General features: G+C 43.0%; 2 protein-coding genes across 2 annotated transcripts in view; both read left to right on the forward strand.

Annotated features, from left to right (window-relative positions):
- Window positions 1–738, forward strand: part of smchd1 (structural maintenance of chromosomes flexible hinge domain containing 1) — a 38,326-nt gene extending 37,588 nt beyond the window's left edge. The window contains exon 47 of the mRNA XM_024393012.2: window positions 159–738. Within this exon, the coding sequence (XP_024248780.1) occupies window positions 159–280 (122 nt within the window). The 3' untranslated portion in view covers window positions 281–738. The remainder of the gene's footprint in view (window positions 1–158) is intronic.
- A 1,774-nt stretch (window positions 739–2,512) lies between these two features.
- Window positions 2,513–21,188, forward strand: emilin2b (elastin microfibril interfacer 2b). The gene is made up of 9 exons (XM_024393009.2): window positions 2,513–3,084; window positions 3,526–3,651; window positions 4,836–5,023; window positions 5,247–7,382; window positions 16,629–16,847; window positions 17,795–17,845; window positions 17,929–17,982; window positions 19,946–20,062; window positions 20,263–21,188. The coding sequence occupies exons 1-9, from the start codon at window positions 2,900–2,902 to the stop codon at window positions 20,598–20,600; spliced, it is 3,414 nt and encodes a 1,137-aa protein (XP_024248777.1). The 5' UTR covers window positions 2,513–2,899; the 3' UTR covers window positions 20,601–21,188.
- Window positions 21,189–21,389: the final 201 nt, after the last annotated feature.

Here is a 21,389-nt window from a genome sequence, read left to right on the forward strand (position 1 = left end):
CAAATATTAAAGCACATTTCTCACACCCAAGGCCCTAAAGAGCATTGTTAGGTGACCCCTACATTATTTTCCTGTCGCTTTCTTTTAATCTGTGAGGGATTTACTTTGCTATTTTTTTTAAATGTGAAAGGTATGTTGTCGGTTGTGTTTTTGTACAGCCAGTACTCCAGTTCGGACGCCTTCCGCCATTGGGGTGAAACGGAGTCTTGACAAGGCCGGAGAATCGTCCGGTATGGTAACCAAGAGGACGAGGCGGAAGTTATTAAAACAAGACTATTGATTTCCCTTTTTTTGAGCAACATAAATGTCCGTTTTCAATTCCATTTGACATGTACAGCAGAGTGTTGTACCATGCCATCTACATCATGTCTGAGTCTGAAGAGTTAGTCTCTTCATGCATTTTCATTCATTTGTTCAGATGGTTGGTGTTTTTTTTACACATTTAAACGTAGATGGCAGCAATATGAAGCGACCGGTATTTAGATTAACTTTATTACTTTTTGTCCAGTTTACAATTAACTGTGTTTTGAGAGGGGAAGGTAGGTTTTGGACAATGTACAAAGATTATTTTATTTTTTTATTAAAAAAATATTTTATAAATTGTTTATAAATGTGTTTTCACTTAGGAATTAGGTGTGTTTGTGAAAATTCTACGATATGTTTTGAATGAATCCGTATTTGGCTGACTGATGCTAAAGTGACCTCAAACTATAAAAATAAAGAGTCGCACACACCATATATGAACTCACAGTAATTTATTGGGTAAATCACCAATGTTTCAGCATCACTGCCTTCTTCAGGGTAATGTCATGAATGCATGAACCAGGTTATGTGGACGGTGTAATTAGTGCAACCAATGTTAATAGTGAGGGGTGTGTCGTGATTAAGTTAATTAGAATTGTGTGAAACTGTTAAGCAATAATTCATGGCATTTTAAAAAGTCCCTTTTTCAGGACCCTGTCTTTCAAAGATAATTTGTAAAAATCCAAAGAATTTCAGATCTTCATTGTAAAGGCTTTAAACACTGTTTCCCATGCTTGTTCAATGAACCATAAACAATTAATGAACATGCACCTGTGAAATGGTAGTTAAGACATTAACAGCTTACAGATGGTAGGCAATTAAGGTCACAGTTATGAAAACTTAGGACACTAAAGAGGCCTTTCTACTGACTCTGAAAAACACAAATCAAGATGCCCAGGGTCCTTGCTCATCTGTGTGAGCGTGCCTTAAGCATGCTGCAAGGACGCATGAGGACTGCAGATGTGGCCAGGGCAATAAATTGTAATGTCCGTACTGCGAGACACCTAAGACTGTGCACAGGATCGGTACATCCGAACATCACACCTGCGGGACAGGTACAGGATGGCCACAACTGCCCGAGTTACACCAGGAATGCACAATCCCGCCATCAGTGCTCAGACTGTCCTCAATAGTCTGGAATGAGGGCTTGTAGAGGCCTGTTGGTAGGCAGGTCTTCACCAGACATCACTGGCAACAACGTCGCCTATGGGCACAAACCCACCGTCGCTGGACCAGACAGGACTAGCAAAAAGTGTTCTTCACTGACAGGTCGTGGGTAAGTCTCACCAGGGATGATGGTCTGATTTGATGATGGTTTTATCGTTGAAGGAATGAGCGTTACACCGAGGCCTGTACTCTGGAGCGGGATCGATGTGGAGGGTCCGTCATAGTCTGGGACGGTGTGTCACAGCATCATCGGACTGAGCTTGTTGTTATTGCAGGCAATCTCAACGCTGTGCTTTACAGGGAAGACGATCTCCTCCCTCATGTGGTACCCTTCCTGCAGGCTCATCGTGACATGACCCTTCAGCATGACAATGCCACCAATACAAATATTTACACGTTAAGTTTGCTGGAAAAAAACGCAGTTGACAGTGAGAAGACATTTATTTTTTGGCTGAGTTTATTAGGCTCTTATATGGAAACAATTTAATATTAGCATCAACATAGAATTAAACAAATTATTTCACATTTAATTGTTACTTATTTCATTTGGTTTTGTTACATGTAATTTTTTGGTTAAACTATAATGCATAATAAGTATCAACAGTGGGAACATATTGGGTGTACGCTGATAAGCTGGAGAAAGAATAAATTGATATATAAGACTTTATATGAAGTGTGCGACTATTTCTTTAGTTTATAGATTTTTCGCTGTTCGCACCTTACACATAGAATGTGTTTTCTGGGTGTGCGCCAACTCGTTTTTTATTCGGTTAAATTTACGTCTAAAATTACACTCAATCAAATGTATCTATAACACTATGATCTCATGTCAATGCACACTCAATCATTTGGCATATTCTAAAAACTGTCTTTAGGTTTTGTTCGAAGTTTTGTATGAGTAGTACTTTAGTCAGTGTCCCCGCCGATCTGAAGGTGATGGTCATATGACACCCGCATATCAATAAAACATGTTTGCTACAAGATTTATCACTTACAATAAAGTGATGCTAGTCTGACACTCTCACATGTTTGCCAAGCGGGGGGTCCAGAACCGAGTTTGGGAAAACCTGGTGTAAAGCACTGTATTGCATTATCCAGTGGGCTGGATATGAAAGCGTTCCTTTGGGGACTTTGTCACTAGAGTTGCATGCATGCAGTCAACCACATTCAAGTATTTTTCAAGAAAGCAGGGAACATGATCTCCGATACAAACTGAAGCAGATGAGTGAGGAAACTACGAAACGCGATTTAATCACTGTTCTACTGGGAGCGCATTTTACTCTCTGGGAGTGAGGAGCGCTGGTGAAGGGGGTTCGCTGTACCCCGAACATCACGTCACAGGCTGCTATACCCTGGAAGAAAGTTTGCATTATCAGCCTTTCGAGTTGCTGCTAGGAGAGGGACCAAAACGTCTAACCTCAATGCTTACATGTTTAATATTTGTCTACTTTTTTTCCGTTGTATTAAAATGAAGTGCCTTCCCACCGGATTCGTCTTAAAAAGTGCCTTATTTCCCTTATTGCTCACCTTTCCATTGATCAATGGAACGCCGTCACGGTATAACATGTTCCAGGGAAGCGCATACTCTGGCTCAGAACAACGACAGAGGAATAAGTGAGTGAAGTTTTCATAGTTGTTTGTACTGTATGTATAATCAGAGACATTTGTCTATTGTTTTGACTGATAATGTATGGTTATATTATTGGAGACTCCAATAGTCTAAATTGTCTAGAGTATTTACCTGTTTTATGGCTTTTTATTGTTACTGCAGGCCTATGCTGAAATATATATTTATTTATTTTTCATTGAAATTAGAACAAAAAAAGCACATACTTATGGGCTTACACGTTATTTGTTTTTAAAATAGGCCAATGGCAACAACAACAAAAAGTTCAATAAAAATGTCACTGCAATTTAATAGAATAATGAAATCAACACATTTATGGTAGGCCTATATAATGACTAGATTATTTTACTTCAAGGACTTCACCATTCCTCTTTCATAGGCTGAATTGTTTTCGTCATTTTGTGTGACTCAATAATTCCATTTTTCAGAAACTGGTGTGCATACGTCGTGCACAAGAACGTGAGCTATGCGGTCGTGGGTGGCACCGAGAGCTTTGTGCAGCCGGAGTCTGCGCCTTGCCAGATGCATCAACTCAACTGCGCGCAACAAGTGATGTAAGTGGCCCAAGAGGCTCGCTCGAGAGGGTGGGGTGCTGCTATTTTTATTGGTCTCGAGAGCGGTGTTACAGCAGTGACTCAACATCATTAAAGAAAGTTGACTTTGAACACTATTGATTACTTTGAATGTTAAGAATACTTCCACATATCAACCAATAATGTTTAGGATCCATGACCATTGTCCCATCATCTGCCTAGTATTTAAAACACCATCACATGATTGCATTGTTTATTGGCATTCCGAATAAACTTGTGTAAAGTGCTTTATAATATCAGCAAAGAAAATAACTGGTCAGCTGTTAATGTCGGCTACTGTATTCATGATCTCCATCGGCTAGTTTATCACTGCACTACAGCAGCAGAGAGTCACAAGCACTGAGTAGGTGTAGTTATCCTCTGTATTAATCTTATCTTCTGTAATCTGCATTCACCCTTTCAGATCCTCAGATTATTCCGTATTTATGACAGATCATCTGCAAGTGATTTAGATGTTTATGACGAACCCGTGAGATTGATTGACTGATCCGTTATGGTCTATTTGTCACTGTCTGGGACAAGAAACATGTCCGTGATCCCATTGAGCCTTATGGAAGATGAGGGGACTTAAAGATTGTGCAGCTATGATGAAAACGCTAATCATCTGCTTTGTATTGGCACACATGGCACAGTTACGCCCCCCCGCAACATCAGTCAGAGGCATCTGACACATTTCTCCCTGGGTTGGCTGCTTTCATGTGTTATTATTGAGCATCGTGTTGGGAAACATGTCCTGGGGCCAGTGACGAAGCGTGGCTCCACATTTGACAGGGTGTAAATGGTGGAAAATATTACGCAGCGTTAAAAGGAGTGCATGATGCATTAGGAGTGTGACTGGCTAGCTAGCCCATCTGGAGGCTGTTGTCATAAACAGATCTTTACTGCTGGGATTCCAAGGCCTGTACTGCTCTCCCGAGAGGGGTCACTGCTCAAGCGTAAGTTGTAACTTGGCAAAGCATTGCTCACATTACTCACATTTAGGAAATGTCCATTGAAACTTTGAAAGCAGAAGCTCAGTGGAGAATAACATTGAGGGGGTTTTATGTTGTGAACATAATTGCTAGATTGTCTTGTGTGTGAAAAAAAGTGTGAATGCACATTTAGGTCATCACTTTCTTTGCCATATTACCTTTTCCTTTTTCCAGGTATCGAACCCAATTCCGCCCCATGTATAAGGTTGGCTATAAGCTGGTGACAGAGCTGGAGTGGAGGTGCTGTCCAGGGTACCAGGGTCATGACTGCAAAGACCTGAAAGGTGTACCGTCCCGTCAGACAGTCATGGGGCCTCAGTCCAACCCGCCTCCTGCCCCTGGACACATCGCAGAGACACAGGGTAAGAGAGCTGCTTAAACCTACCTCACCTTTTAGAGACACATACCTGACCCACAACCCATACATAACTAGTATGCTAGTCTGGTCATATGATTAGTTTAGGAATGTTTTTCACTACTCTACTACTGTAGTAATGTAAAGCATAGATTTAACCCACAATAATAAATATCGGTTCCCTAGTAGAAAAGCGGGTTTATCCTAACCATTGGATTTTCCCTCTGTAGGTCCGGGGCAGCAGGCGTGGGGTCAGAGTGGCCACCCCTGGGGGGCAGAGGGGCAGCCAGAAGGTCAGACAGGCCAGGGGGGGGTGAGTGGCCAGGTGGCGAGCCAGGGAGGGAGTCAAACGACACAGCAGATGGAGGAGGAGGTGCAGCGTCTGTCACAGCAGGTCCTGGACATGCAGGCAGCCATGACCAGCCTGTCTGCCAACCTGAGGGTGGATCTGCAGGAGGACGCCAGCAAGATGCTGGTCACGCTGCTCAACAACTTGCGGCAGCCGGAAAGCGTGCGTGGCGAGCAGCAGAGCATGCTTCTGCAGGACCTCTCCCTGGAAAAGGAGTACAAAATGGTGGACATGGACGAGTTCACAAACAAGATCAACAACCTCACAGACACCCTCAACACCAAGAGCAACACCCTGGATGACCTCCATTCCAGGGTCAACCACCATGACGGACAGCTACGTCTGCTAATGGAGGCCACACAGGCCCCTCTGGCCACACCCCTTCCGGCTTCCCCGGCCAATGACGCGGCCCTGCGCGCCTACGTGGATGCAAAGTTTCACGCCCTAAGGGACGAGATGATGGAGGGCATGGAGATCAAGATGTCGGACTTGAAGAACTCGTGTGACTATAAGATTCTGTCAGTGCAGGAGCAGTCTGAGTTCCAGGAGAACAGCTACCTCAGCCTGACCGAGCTCCTCGAGTCCAAGGAGATGGACCTCCGCAAGGAGATCCAGGACCTCAAGAATGAGCTGCCTGGTCTGCTTAGGGGAGACGGAACCCCACCAGGTCTGCAGGAGCTGCAGAAGGAGCTGTTCCGGGTCTCCGGGGCCCAGCCGAGACTCCAGTCCAGCCTAGAGAAGAAGCCCGAGCCTGACCAACTCCTGCCCCATGTGGAAGAGCTGGAGGCCCATCTAAACATGTCAGAGAGGAGCGTGGAAGTGCACAGCCTCTTCCTAGAGGAGAAGCTGAGGAGAGAGTGGGCAGAGGGGGCTACGAACCTGAAGAAGGCCATTGAGGACAGGATGAGCTCCATGGAGGACCGGGTCACCAGTCTACTGGTGGAGATAAGCAGCCCCCTATCTAGGCCTCAGGCTGTGCTGGAGGCACTGCCGGGTGAGGTGACCTCTCACAAGACCAGCGTTCAGGCTCTGGAGGACAGATTCAATGCCCTTGACCAGCTGTGCTCTACAGAGTGCAAGTCTGACCAACTGGCCATAGAGAGCATTCAAAATAACCTCCAGGTCTATAAAACCAGCCTAGACACCATGCAGTCTAGCATGAAAGGCCACTCAGCTAGTCTTGGAGACATGGAGGAGTTTGTCCAAGGGCAGCTCCTGAACCATACCGCCAGTCTTACAGATACGCAGGAAGAGCTATGGGCTCTGAAAGGACGTATGGGAGGACAGGAGGGCTTCCTGTCAGCCCTGGGGCTCTCTCTTAGCCAGCAGTCCCTGGAGCTCCAAGGGCAGCTTCGGAACCACAGTGCCAGTCTTGCAGGTGTGGAAGAAGCACTTGAAGCTCTCGGTGGGCGTATTGGAGTGCAGGAAGGCTCTCTGTCAGACTTGGGTGTCTCTCTCAGTGCTCATCTTAAAGATGTGCGTGGAGAGCTGGGAGCTCTCAGCGAACGTATTGGAGGACAAGAGGGCTCTCTATCGGCCCTGGGTGTATCTCTCAGCCGGCAGTCCCTGGAGCTCCAGCAACTGAACACCTGTTGCCAGAGCAGCGTGGGACCGGCCCATGATGCCAGGAACCTGCTGGAGCTCCACCTGGCCCAGAGAGAGGAGCTAAGGGCCCGGCTGGAGGAACTGGGACAGAAGGTGAGGTCCGAGGCAGACCACTGCAGGAACAGGACCGAGGGTGTAGCTCTGGACGTTACAACTGTAGATGGCCGGGTTGCCAGCTTGGATAACATGTGCAGCAGGCTGGAGCCCATCTCCAGCAGCCTGCACAGGATCAAAGAGGGGCTGAACAAGCACGTGACCGGCCTGTGGAACTGTGTCAGCGAGATCAACGACACCCTGCTTGCCCACACCAAGGACATCGAAGGACTGAAGGGAACATATCAGAACCTCCAGGACCACTTCTCAGTCATCACCCAGGACCTCCATCATCTAACCACCAGTCCTGAGAACACTGGTAAGACTTGACACAGAGATTTGGTATTTATTAAGATCCCCATTAGCCGCTGCAAAAGCACCAGCTACTCTTCCTGGGGTCCACATGAAACATGACATTTTACTAAGCACAGAACATTATTAGTCAAGTACTGAAATACATTTAAAATGTCACACACAGCCTACATATCAGTACATACACACATTATCTAGGTATAATACAGTGCAAATTACAAAACAAGATAAATAAAATGGATGTGTCTCTTCACAGTCCCCATTGTGCAGTAAGGTGTTCTTTCATCGGTTTAAAAAAAAACAGGTTTTATTGATAGCTTGAGTTACCTGGGATGGCAGAGTTCCATGTAGTCATGGCTCTATTTTATACTGTGCATTCCCCAGCCTCTGTTCTGGACCTGGGAACTGGGAAGAGACCTCTGGTTGCATGTCCTCTGGTTGCATGCCGTGTCCAAACTGTGTGCCAACTGCATGAACAGACAGTACCTTTAACACATCAATACCTTGCACAAAGACCAATAGTGATGCAGTCAATCTCTCCTCAACTTTGAGCCAGGAAATCTGACATGGATGTTAATGACACTTTCCCTCCATGTACATCTAAGTGCGATACGTGCTGCTTTGTTCTGGACAAACTGCAATTTGACTATGTCCATCTTTGCCGCAGATGACCACAAGGCTGAGCAGTAGTCCAGGTGTGACAAAACTAGGGCCCATAGAACCTGTTCAGTCGACTGAGATGGCAAGAAGGTAGAGCAACGCCCTATCATGGACAGACCTCTTCCCATTTTGGCAACCATTGAGTATATATGTTTTGACCATGACTCCTTGCTATCTAGGGTTACACTCCATGAGTTTAGTCTCTTCAACTTGCTCAATAGCCACATTCAATAATAGATCTAAATGAGGTTTAGCGTTGAGTGAGTGTTTTGTCCCAAAAATTATGTTTTTTGTTTTTTTGATATTTCGCACCAGCCTATTGCTTAGTTACCTATTCTAAATCTGACTGGAGCTCTATGTTAAGGGTCTCAGTTATTTTACTGTTGCAGCCGACGTGTATACTGTTGAGTAGTCAGCATACACGGACACACAGGCTTTATTCAAAGTCAGTGGAAGGTCACTTGTAAAAACAGAAAACAATAATGGCCCTAGTTGGCTGCCCTGCGGTACACCACACTCAACCGAATTTGCATAAGAGAGGCTTCCATTAATGAACACCCTCTGTGTTCTATTAAATAGGTAACTCTCAATCCATAATAAGGCAGAGAATGCAAACACCTAAGTTTTTTCAGCAATAGGTTATGATCAATGAAATCAAAAGCGGCACTGAGGAGGTCTAACAAAACAGCTCCCACAGTCTTCTTACTATCAATTTCTTTCAGCCAATCATCAGTAATTTGTGTCAGTGCCAGGCATGTGGAGTGCCCTTCTTTATAAGCATGTTGAAAGTCTGTTGTTAACTTGTTTTCTGTAAAATAATGTGCATTTGAACAAATGTTTTCCCAAAATTTGTAACAGGCTGATTGGTTGGCTGTTTTAACAATTAATAGTGTGCTCTGATGCTCTGGGGTAGTGGAATGACCTTTGCCTCCCTCCATGTCTGAGGGCACACACCGTCTTCTTGGCTTAAATTGAAGATGTGGCAAACAGGAGTCACAATAACCATCATGTCGAAGTAAACTTGCAGTCGCGATGCTTTGTTTTCCTACCACTACAACTTAGAAAGTCATACACAGTTTATTAGGCTAAAGATTAAATAAGATTGACCACTTTGCTTGCTTAAAATGTGCATGAGTATTCCAATTATCCAGGTTATACCTCTCATTTGTTCTTAAACCTACACTTCCCCCACGTCAGTGCTCTCCTGCTAAGTTAGTTTCGTACTGGTTACACCACAGTATATATCATCAAGGTGTTCCAGTAGCACAAATTGAAAATTACAATCAAATGGTGCTAGTAAGATAAATCTCAGAGCTGCAGCTGGAGCCCATTTGGGGTGCTTAAGGTTGTTGATTTAAATCGTGCCTAGTAATGTGTATTTAATGTAGGACCTGTTAGTGTATGTCTCTAACCAGGTTTCCATCCAACCTTTTTATGTACGTCGGACAAAAAATGTCACGACAGGCCTGATGGAAATAGCAAATTTGTTGGTAAACTTTACATCCCCTGCGTGCCTGCCACCACATCTATTTCTATTGGTACAAGCACTGTTCATGACACAAACTGTTCACACCCCTCTTGGTGGCAGAGAGAAACATTTAGAAGGTTTACCATGTATTTCCTGCAATTTTACACATTTGTCATGGGGTGCAGAGAACATTTTGCAGTTCGAAAGCTAATTTTCTTGCAATTATATACATTTTGCCATGTCTAACGTGTATTAATGTGATATTTGAGTGATTGGAACATTACTACAAAATATATGTGCCCCTCCCCCCGCCGACCCCTCGTTGTTTATCACAGACTTTGTGCCAAAACCATCGACAGAGATAAAAACAGGATGGAAACACATAGAACTTTATTATTATTATTTTAAAATAAAAAGTTAGATGACTAAGTGCTTTCTATGTGCGTTACGTCATGACGCACAGCTTTTTATCCGCAACTAGCCAGTTTGATGGAAACACCCCTGGTGGGAAAATGTACATATTGTTTTGTGCTCGTTTTAGAATATTGTCATGAAAATCTGTCACAAATTGAATGTAAACCTAGCTAGTTTCTTTGTGAGAACTAAGGGCAACGGGAAGCTGGATTTCAATCTCCCAGGGTTTTGACTCAGAGGCAGCACTGATTGAACATGGTTATTTTAAATAGACTCAGTTTGTGTCGAGCAATGCTTGGGCTTTAAGGGATTATTAACGTGTGTAGGCGGGCTCCTTATCTCTGTAGTAGAGGTCTTGACAGGTCCAGTTGGAACCGATATACCCGACCCAGGCCCAACATTCTATTTAGTCCCTCTGGTCCAGTTTGGTTCCTGTTTGATTGTCATCGAGTCTATGTGACCACAGCTCTGCATGTTTATTGTACGCTAATAAGGTGCATTTATTGACTTATAGAAGGTTTAGACAACATGTAAAGACCTATTCATTAACCAGAAGAGCAACTTGGCTGATGAATGTCATTTATTTGTCACTGGTCCAATCTGGTCTGATTGCCCTCGGGTCTGTCCGGGTTCAACTTTTTGGAACCCGTGAAGACCTATACTCTGTAATAACTAAATAACTATATTTTTGTTAGGACTAGCCGTGCTGTTTCATGGTCATCTGAGAGTTCAGAACCCCCATATCCTTGGTCACTGTAGATAGCTAGTGTAAACATGGGCCCAGGGGAACTCAACCGGACTCCGATGAGGTCCACAGCTGGGAATAAGGGAGCTGGAAGCACACTCCATAACATTTATGAGGGTTGCGTCTCTTTTTCTGAATCCAGCTCTGTATGACTCACTGGTTTACAGAGCAGCTCTGCATGTTCTGGTCTGGGAGTCCAATGGGGAAGGGGCCTGATCCTGGCTGTGAAGCCACAAGGAGAGACTTTGGATCGGAGTCACTGTTTCAACCCGTGTGCGAAGCATGCACTCGGAGACTCTGAGAAATTAAGTGTCAGTACCCCGCCATTCACTTGTTATTATAGTAATAACTTATATTTAAAATCATTATTCTGTCAGCTGGAATGTTTCAATGTTTGCCCTTAGAGGGCATTTCGCTTGTCATATGTTCCTGACTGGATGCTGCTTTACCATGGATCACATTGGGATATCTTTGGCTCATACTTGGCTCACTGCTCCTCTTTTGTCCTGGACTGGTCTTTAGCGTGCACAGCGGACTATCGCTACTTATCAGGAAGTGGAAAGTGCTGTCCATTTATAGGGACCTCTGTCACTGGCTTATCAATTGTCCACTTATAGGAACCAAGAAGAAGGTTTGTTATTCGAGAGCAGAGTGGACCGGGTTCACACCAGGCACTACTGGGTTGACATGACATCACACCCTCCTTCAACCTTACTCTTTCCCCTCAGTGCCCTTATTTTCACTCTCTCTTTCTCCATATCTCCCTGCCTCCTCTTTCTCTGGTTTTGTTGAATATGTTTAACACACTGGCCTGGCCCAGTCTCTCTTTAAATAAACACAGTCTGCATCCCAAATGGAACCTTATCCCGTATATAGTGCACTACTTTTGACCAGAGCCTTATGGGGAGCCCTATGGACACTGGTCAAAAGTAGGGCACTACATAAGGAATAAGGTGCCATTTGGGACACAGACACAGTCAAGACTATCCTCTGTACTGCCATGACGTCATACACACCCTTCCTCCTAACCTCAGAGACTGAGTAAGAGCTGAATGGGCGGAACATGAATTGGGACCCTCAACTTTCCTCAATGGTTTATATAATAGATATATTGATTGCTGAAAGGAAACATCAGATTTTCCTAAAATGGTGTTTGGCTGCTCAATGACGGACACTCCCGGCTTGGCTTGAAGACCGGTCTGAAAATCTAAAGTCTAAAACTGCTAACAGATTTGTCTGGTGTATTTATGTTTGTGCTGACTGGTGTGGTGCTCTACCGGGAGATTCCACGCCAGTGTAGCTGGAACATTATTTTGGTATCTCAGATTATTCTAGTATTTCTCACATAGAAACTTCCCTGGGAGGCAGGAGGTTTGACATGCTTTTTACAGTTGTATCACAAGCCATTGAAGAAAAAAATCATGATGAATTGTTAGAGCACACTATTAGGAGTATAATAACACCAAGATGTTGTCTGTATCATGTACGGATAATAGGATCTTACAGGAGGCATGTATAGTTCTAAAAGGGTCTAAAATGGCCACTTTCATCATGGTATTCTCAAATCATTTGTGATGTAAATTTAAAAAGAATGTCAAACATGCTTCCTCAAACATGCTTCCTCCCAATTAAGTTTCGATGTGAAAATTGCCAAAACAATCTGAGATACGACAAATATTTTCAGGCTATGCTGGCATGAAATTGTCAGTATTTTACAGGGCCAGACTATCCACCTGTGCTCCACCTGTGCTCGGGAAAAATATGTTTTGTTCGGTTAATCAAAAGTGTAGTTTAATTAGGGCAATTTCCCAAACCATTAGTCACAACCAAGCGGCTAATGTGGTGTCCCCTGAGCCTATCAATCACTCCCCAGAGATTAGCATTGTGTGTGTACATGTGTGTACGTGTGTGCATGCCCATGTTTGCCTGTGAGAACCACACATGCAATATACTCACCCTTGTTAAATCTTCATTGCTGAAAGTCCAGACAACACAACACTTAAGAGTTCAGTTATGCGCAGTACAGAGAGAAGCTAGCATGCTTTTCTGCCTCTTCCACTGCCTCAGTGGCCATATTGTTCAGGTCAATGACCCTCTGACAGATAACCAAGGTTGTAGGGTTACAGACACACAGGCCAAGCGTGATAACCCTGGCAGGACAGCAAGTGTTCCAAATGGCGCACTAATCCCCATTATAGTGCACTACTTTTGACCAGGTTCCTATGTGCTTTGGCCAAAGGTAGATAGTCCAGAGACAAGCTAGGACCTGATGATGCACAGCACAGTCAATCTCTGAGCTCCCACTGCAATAAAGCGTGTCACTTTATTCTCTTGCTAAAACCACCATCTAGCCCTTTTTTTTATATTGATGGGGGTGGGGGCCGCAAAAAATCTGAACTCATCGAGGGGCCACAGTTTCTTGCGGGTCTGCGTACCCACATCCATAACCACATCTAGTTTTAGAGTTAATTTCGTGCAATTCTACACATTTGCCATGTGTTGTAGGGATAATGATTGCCGTTTTTAATACGGTGTCTGAGTGAGACTGACAAAATCAATGGGGGCCCCATGGCGGGTAATTTGACCATGATAGCTGGCCACTAAACTAACTTGGCATTCTAGAAAATGTTAGCTGGTATAGAATTGACAGACTATCAGTGACTGACATGACATATGAGAAATTGCACCTTGTGTATTCTGCTATTCCAACTCTATTCCATCTCAGGCGTAAGTTGAGACCCCGACAGAGTAAAAAAGAAAAATGTGTATATATTTTTTTTTTCTTCTTCATATGAAGATATTCAATTGTCTTTTTTCCCCCTGAAAGTAGACTAAACTGATGTGGTACGGAACATAGGATATCACAGGGATTCTTATATATCCTCAGACTGGTGGAGGGAATGGCTGGCTGTAATTCTGTGGTCTTTTCTAGCTCAGTTGGTAGAGCATGGCACTTGTAACACCAGGGTTGGTGGGTTCGATTCCCGGGATGCATGACTGTAAATCGCTTTGGATAAAAGCGTCTGCTAAATGGCATATATATGACTGTAGGATTTCTTGGATACACTGTAACACTCCCTCCAGGTCCACAGTTAAAGCCAGGGGCCCCCAGCTGCAATTGTTTACATCCACGTCTTTAATCATAGTGCATGCACACGTTAGAGCTCCATCCTTTAATCATTACCCTGCGATTTAGGCTGAGATTGGCTTTCAGTCAGAATCATCAAGGCCCAACCGACTGCTACACATAATCAAACTAAACTAAACACACACACACACTAAATTACACACACATGTACAAGTTCCGCCTCAAGTCTTCCTTCCTGTGGTATTTTACAGATTGCTTCTAGTCCCCTCTCTGTGTAGTGTTTATTAGGTAGTAGGGTGATGTTGCCTCTAGACACTGATTTGGGGTCAGTTTAGCATTTACCCCCCCCCCCCACTAATGGTTAAGGTTGGGATTGGGGGAGGGTAAGCTGATCCTAGATAAATGATTTAATAGCCAGACCATGTTGTTCTGGCTTTTATAGCGACTGACCTCTGTTGCCTGAGGTGGGGGATAGGCTGCCTGGTATGCAGGTATGCCTTTCATGTACAGCTTAATCCCTCTGAAGACAGAGTTTGGACCTGTTACCTGTTATCTCATTGACTGCTCAGGAGAATAATGAGGAGTAGGGCGACGTTGCCCCTGCCTAGACACACTGATCTTGGGTCCGTTTTGCATATTCCCCACTAACGGTTCAGGTTAGGATTGTGGGAAGGGAAAATGATCCTAGATCTGTACCTAAGGGGAAACTTCACCCCAGAACAATGTTGAGAGGGTTAATGATTAGCTGATAAACTCATGTGTAGTTTGTTTTAGTAATCTCAGCTCTGGCTGTCAGGAATGCACAAACATTTGACTCCTGTCACAGTGGATGTGTCTGCGGTGTGGTGTTTAGGTCACTGATGACAGGGAATTACTCACTGTTTGATGACAATTAGAATCTCTCAGGCGTATTGAGAACCATTCTATATAATAACTGTTCTTTCGTGTAAAATGACAAGAGAAAGTACAGTAATAAGGTGAAAGAGAGAGCAGAGCCGTGTTGAGTGGGTAACACTCCCATACAGAACATAATCCCTCCCCACTGGAGACCAGGGTTTAATCACTGTATACTGCGTCTCCCACCTATTTATCTCCCCATCATTCCCATCTAATAAACCTTAAAAATACTCAGGGTAGAGAGTGAAATTCCCCCAAAATGTGTAATAGGTCATGTACTATAGCTAAAAATTATACAGGAAATGGGCCAATAAGAAAAAACTCACAAGCCACTACAACCAAAAAACAGTTTTATTGTTTATTTTTGCTAGGTAATTTAGTCTAGCCAGCTATCTAAAACTTGTAATCATGATGAATTACTGACCAGGCATGTGCCCAGGGGGCCTGACCTCCAGGGTGCACCTACGATTTAGTTGGAAACTCTCACTCAGATATGTGACCAGATTGCTCTATGGGGGCTTATGTCAAATTTAAGTGAAATTTAAATATTTTTGGTTTACACCCATTCAGCATAGTTCACACCCTCTTAAGCCTTAGCGCCACCCATCACTTTAAGAATGAACATATAAATGCATGGTCAACCCCATCCATAATCCTGTCTTTCAATGAGTTGAAAGTATTCAATCCCCTCGACTTTTTCCACATTTTGTGTTACAGCCTGAATTTAAAATAGTTTAAATTGCGATTTTGTTTCACTAAATCTACATACAGCATCCCGTAATAATACAAATGAATTAAAAATGAAAAGCTGAAATGTCTTGAGTCAATAACCCCTTTTGTTATGGCAAGCCTAAATAAATTCAGGAGTAAAACATTTGCTGAACAAATCACATAAATTGCATGGAATAATAGTGGTAAACATCATTTTTTTGAATGACTGTCCCACCCCTTACCCCCCACACACACTGTACAATTATCTTTAAGGTCTCTCAGTCGAGTAGTGACTTTCAAGCCAGGGAGGTTTTCCAATGCCTCGCAAAGAAGGGCACCGATTGGTAGATGGATAAAAAAGAAAAAGCAGACACTGAATATCCCTTTGAGCATGGTGAAGTTATTCATTAGGCTTTGGATGGAGTTGCTTACCAAGACAACATTGAATGTTCCCGAGTGGCCTAGTTACAGTTTTGGCTTGACAATTGCTATGGCAAGACTTGAAAGTCATATTTTGTGTAGATCGTTGCCAAAAAATGACAATGGAATCCATTTTAATCCCACTTTGTAATGAATCAAAATGTGGAAAAAGTGAAGGGGGTTGAAAACATTCAGAAGGCACTGTAGCTCAGTGCTTTCTCCTTGGCTAAACTAGGCTCATAACTTAACATTTTATATTCATATTTACAGATCCAATACAAGTTTGTAATTAAGGCACATGAAAGTTCACATGGTCAAGAAGGAATTTCTGCAACAAAAAAAAAAAATTGCCCTACTGCCGCCAAGAGAGGGTGGCCACTAAAATGTTTTGCCCGCAAGGTGGGTGGGGTCCCCGCCCCCTAACCAAATCTTGCTTAGGGCCCCCTGCATACTCAATGTGAGTTCCCACAAACCAGCTTTAACTGGGAGGTTGACTTCACTGGGAGGTTGACTTTACTGGGAAGTGAAGTGAAAGCTTTCACTCGAGAAGCACAAAGCATGTTTAAGAGTAATGCAAGCTTGACCTTAATGTCTGAAAGGAATTCTCCGATGTCTCTCTTTTGACCAGACAATTTTTCTTCATTGTAGTTTTGGGGCCCTAACTTAACGCTGCCACAAGGGGAAGTGAGACTGGTAGAGTCCAACTGTCTGTCAGTGTCAGGAGTTGTCACGGCACCAGCTGGTTTGTTAACACATGTTGACCTCTCCACAACTGGTCCGGGGTTTTATCCCTCGCTCTATCCTTCATCCTTTCTTTATCCCCAGGCTTGTCATTACCCCCTCTTTTCAGGTGTTCATGGAGGTGTGGAGGAGTCTGGTAATCCCACTGAGACCAAGCCTGTCCCTCAGAGCCCTGTCCTGCCCATTGGGCCAATACCAGACGGGGCTCTACCACCACATATGATAGAGACTGGGGAGGCAGGAGCCCCCGGAATCATGATCTCTTCCAAACCGCCCAAGGGGGCTGACGGTAGCATGACCCCCATCAAGGGCTTCGCTGGAGCCCCAGGTGAGATATAGGGGTAGCTGGGAGAGGGGCTAAAAACACATACAGAATACAAATGCATGTGCACACCTACACACACGCAAGTAGGTACACTACCGTTCAAAAGTTTGGAGTCACTTAGAAATGTCCATGTTTTTTAAAGAAAAGCACATTTGTTTGTCCGTTAAAACAACATCAAATTGATCACAAATACAGTGTAGATTCAAACATTTAGACTGGTGTTTTGCGGGTACTATTTAATGAAGCTGCCAGTTGAGGACTTGTGAGGCGTCTGTTTCTCAAACTAGACACTCTAATGTACTTGTCCACTTGCTCAGTTGTGCACCGGGGCCTCCCTCTTTCTATTCTGGTTAGGGCCAGTTTGCGCTGTTCTGCAAAGGGAGTAGTACACAGCATTGTCCCAGATCTTCAGTTTCTTGGCAGTTTCTCATTTGGAATAGCCTCAGAACAAGAATAGACTGACGATTTTCTTTGTTTCTGGCCATTTTGAGCCTGTAATCAAACCCACAAATGCTGATGCTCCAGATACTCAACTAGTCTAAAGAAGGCCAGTTTTATTGCTTCTTTAAATCAGAACAACAGTTTTCAGCTGTGCTAATATCATTGCAAAAGGGTTTTCTAATGATCAATTCGCTTTTTAAAATGATAAACTTGGATTAGCTAACACAACGTGCCATTGGAACACAGGAGTGATGGTTGCTGATAATGGGCCTCTGTACGCCTATGTAGATATTTCATTAAAACAATCTGCCGTTTCCAGCTACAATAGTAATTTACAACATTAACAATGTCTATACTGTATTTCTGATTTTAATGGACAAAAAAATAGATTTTCTTTAAATAACAAGGACATTTCTAAGTGACCCCAAACTTTTGAAAGGTAGGGTATGTTTGCAAGATGAATTACCTTCTTTCAAAACCTCATGAAATGTATCTTGATTATTTTACAGCTTCCCCACCCTCTAAGGGGTCTTTAAAGCCTAATATGCCAGTTATTTCTGGTAAGTGATATTTTGACTCATTTGATTTAATTTACTATGAATATAAAATTGTGAGTCTTCTGAAAATGAACCTCTTTCAACAGTTGCCCACATTCCCCTGAGACCGTCATTGCACAAACCGTATTTAACTGTAACAGGTAAGATATTTAGCAGTCTCTTAAGATTAAAGCAGTAGTATTCCAGTCAGTTATGGACAAGAGTTACTGTATCTGTCCTAATAAACACTTTTAATTTTTAAATGACAGTGAGAATGTGTGTCCCAAATTTGGGGACAAGCTGTGTCAATGTGACTTACAGTTCTTTTAGAAAGTATTCACACCCCTTGACTTTTTCCACATTTTGTTGTTACAAAGTGGGATTCAAATGGATTTAATTGACATGTTTTTGGCAACGATCTAAACAAAATACTCCATAATGTCAAAGTGAAAGGAACATTTTTACAAAATTCACAAAAAATAAATAAAATATATCTTGATTAAATCAGTATTCACACCCCTGAGTCAATGCATGTTATAATCAATCACCTTTGGCAGCAATTACAGCTGTGAATCTTACTGGGTAAGTCTCTAGGAGCTTTCCACTCCTGGATTGTGCAACATTTGCTCGTTCTTTTCACATTTCTTCAACCTCTGTGCTTAGAGTAAGTCTCTAAGCACATCTGGATTGTACAATACTTACACATTCTTTGAAAGATTCTTCAAGCTCTGTCAAGTTGGTTGTTGATCATTGCTAGACTGTCATTTTCAAGTCTTACCATATATTTTCAAGCAGATTTAAGTCAAAACTGTAACTCGGCCACTCAGGAACATTCACTGTCTTCTTGGTAAGCAACTCTAGTGTAGATTTGGCCTTGTGTTTTAAGTTATTGTCCTACTGGAAGGTGAATTCATCTCCTATTGTCTAGTGGAAAGCAGACTGAACCAGGTTTTCCTCAAGGATTTTGCCTGTGCTTAGCTCCATTACGTTTATTTTTTATCCTGAAAAACGATTAGCATAACATGATGCAGCCACCACAATGCTTAAAAATATGGAGAGTGGTACTCAGTTATTCATGGTATTGGATTTGCTCCAAACATAACACTTTGTACTCAGGACAAAATAACCTTTTCTTTTTCCAGTATTACTTTTTTCCCCCAACATTTTTTAATTTAACCTTAATTTAACTAAGGAAGCCAGTTAAGAACAAATTCTTATTTACATTGACGGCCTACACCAGCCAAACCCGGACGACGCTTGGCCAATTCTGCGCCGCCCTATGGGACTCCCAATCACGGCCGGTTGTGATACAGCCTGGATTCGAACCAGGGTGCCTGTAGTGACGCCTCAAGCACGTAGTTGTAGTACCTTAGACCGCTGCGCCATTTTAGTGCCTTGTTGCAAACAGAATGCATGTTTTGGAATATTTGTATTCTGTACAGGCTCCCTTTTTACTCTGTCAATGTTATTGATCCATCCTCAGTTTTCTTCCATCATCACAGCTGTTAAACTCTAACTGTTTTAAAGTCATCATTGGCCTCATGGTGAATTCCCTGAGCGGTTTCCTTACTATCCTGCAACTGAGTTTGGAAAGCCGCCTGTATCTTTGTAGTGACTGGGTGTATTGATACACAGTGTAACTAATAACTTCACCATGCTCAAAGGGATATTGAATGGCTGCTTTTTATTTTTTTTATACCCATCTACCAAATCGGTGCCATTCATTGCGAGGCATTGGAAAACCTCCCTGGTCTTTGTGGTTGAATCTGTGTTTGAAATTCAGTGTTGGACTGAGGGACCTTACAGATAATTGTATGTGTGGGGTACAGAGATGAGGTAGTCATTCAAAAATCATGTTAAACGCTATTACTGCACACACAGTGAGTCCATGGAACTTATTACATAACTTATTTAGACTTGCCATAACAAAAGGGGTTGAATACTTATTGACTCAATGCATTTTATGTAATTTGCAAAAAAATATTGAAAAACATAATTCCACTTTGACATGGGGTATTTGTTTGTATAGGGCAGTGACAAACAATCTCAATGTAATACATTCTAAATTCAGGCTGTAACACGTTGGAAAAAGGGTTGAACTTTAACCCTGTATCTGTGTGTCAGGTGAGCGGGTGTCCTTCTCGGCTGGTCTCAACCTCCTGCCCTTCCCTGGTGAGGTGGGCATCATCCGCTTCAACAAGGTGTTGGTGAATGATGGAGGACACTACGACCCTCACACAGGTAACTACTACAACACTGTCCCAATCACACACAGATACCATGTAAACCGCAAGCTACCCAAATAATCAAGACTGTAAGTGCAAGATTTATGGCAACTTTTGTATGTGTCCCTCATGCAGCTAACATGAGTGCCCCCTTGTCGTTGACTGATGTTCCCTCTTTTAATATTTGCCCTCCCTTATTTCTTCCTACTCTTCCAGGCATCTTCAATGTTCCCATGGAGGGCCATTACCTGCTGACTGCTGTGCTGACAGCCCAGAGAGGTGCCAGGGTGGAGGCAGTGCTCTCTGTGTCCAACCACAGCATCCAGAGGCTGGACACGGCTGGTTACCTTCCTGCTAATGGTGGCGGAGGTGGGGCTAGCTCCCCTAGCTGTGGCTGCGGAGGCTCAGCCTCCCTGAGCCTGGTTCTCACTCTGAAGCGTGGGGACAGGGCAGGTTTAGTCATGACCGCAGGCAAACTTGCTATCTCAGAGAACACAGAGGTCCTCTCAACGTTTAGCGCCGTGCTTCTCTACCCCACCTCCTCAAAAAGATAACCCCCACCAATGAGTAACCTTAAAACACTAGTTCTACTTTAGATGTGGGTATGCCTTACAGGTATTGTAGTAACTCATGATGGTACTTTAAAGCAATCTTATGACAGAGCTTTCATACAAAAATAAATGTGTATCAAATATTTTATCATAAGATCGTTATGGAGGGAACGGGGCTGGCTACTGCCATTCATGGAGTATTCATATTTAGTGATTATATTCTAAATGCAACATTTTTTAAATTTACATCTTTGAATGTATGCTTGTGTTCAATTTGTTTACATTTGTTGTACCATTTATTTTAAACCTGTGTAATTTTAGGTATTTGCAAATGACTATTTTTATTGAGGACTATCAATTGTACATAGCATTGTAAGCGGAACTACTGTTAAACAAATAGACTGGTCCTTTTCCTACCTGACAAGGGATGCAGAACTTCAAAACGAGCACAGTTGTTTTGAAAGATCTTTGTATTTCATCACCTCCCAGTGAGTCACAATGTTCTTTAGGAACAATGCCTGAAAATGAACTGTTTTGAATCAGAGAACTTCAATTCTGCCCCTGGTACCAGTAATAAAAGCTTTGTCTAAACAGTGGCCATGAGTGTTTATTAACTATTGTTTTATTATATAGGCCTATTGTTAATTAATAGTATCACTATTAATGTATGATAGAATGGTTAAAGGGATACTTTGGCAATTAGCATGCTAGCATGTACCCATAGATTTCCATTGATTGTGCTAATGCTAGTTAGCATTGGTCCACATCACTAAATCTTAACTTCCTTCATAC

Source organism: Oncorhynchus tshawytscha, linkage group LG29, assembly GCF_018296145.1.
Source record: "Oncorhynchus tshawytscha isolate Ot180627B linkage group LG29, Otsh_v2.0, whole genome shotgun sequence".
NCBI lineage: Eukaryota > Metazoa > Chordata > Actinopteri > Salmoniformes > Salmonidae > Oncorhynchus > Oncorhynchus tshawytscha.

Coding starts and splice junctions, on each gene's coding strand:
- emilin2b (XM_024393009.2), top strand. CDS start 2,900: ATGTTTAATATTTGTCTACTTTTTTTCCGTTGTATTAAAATGAAGTGC. Junction 3,085..3,525: donor GAACAACGACAGAGGAATAA/GTGAGTGAAGTT, acceptor TCCATTTTTCAG/AAACTGGTGTGCATACGTCG. Junction 5,024..5,246: donor ACACATCGCAGAGACACAGG/GTAAGAGAGCTG, acceptor TTCCCTCTGTAG/GTCCGGGGCAGCAGGCGTGG.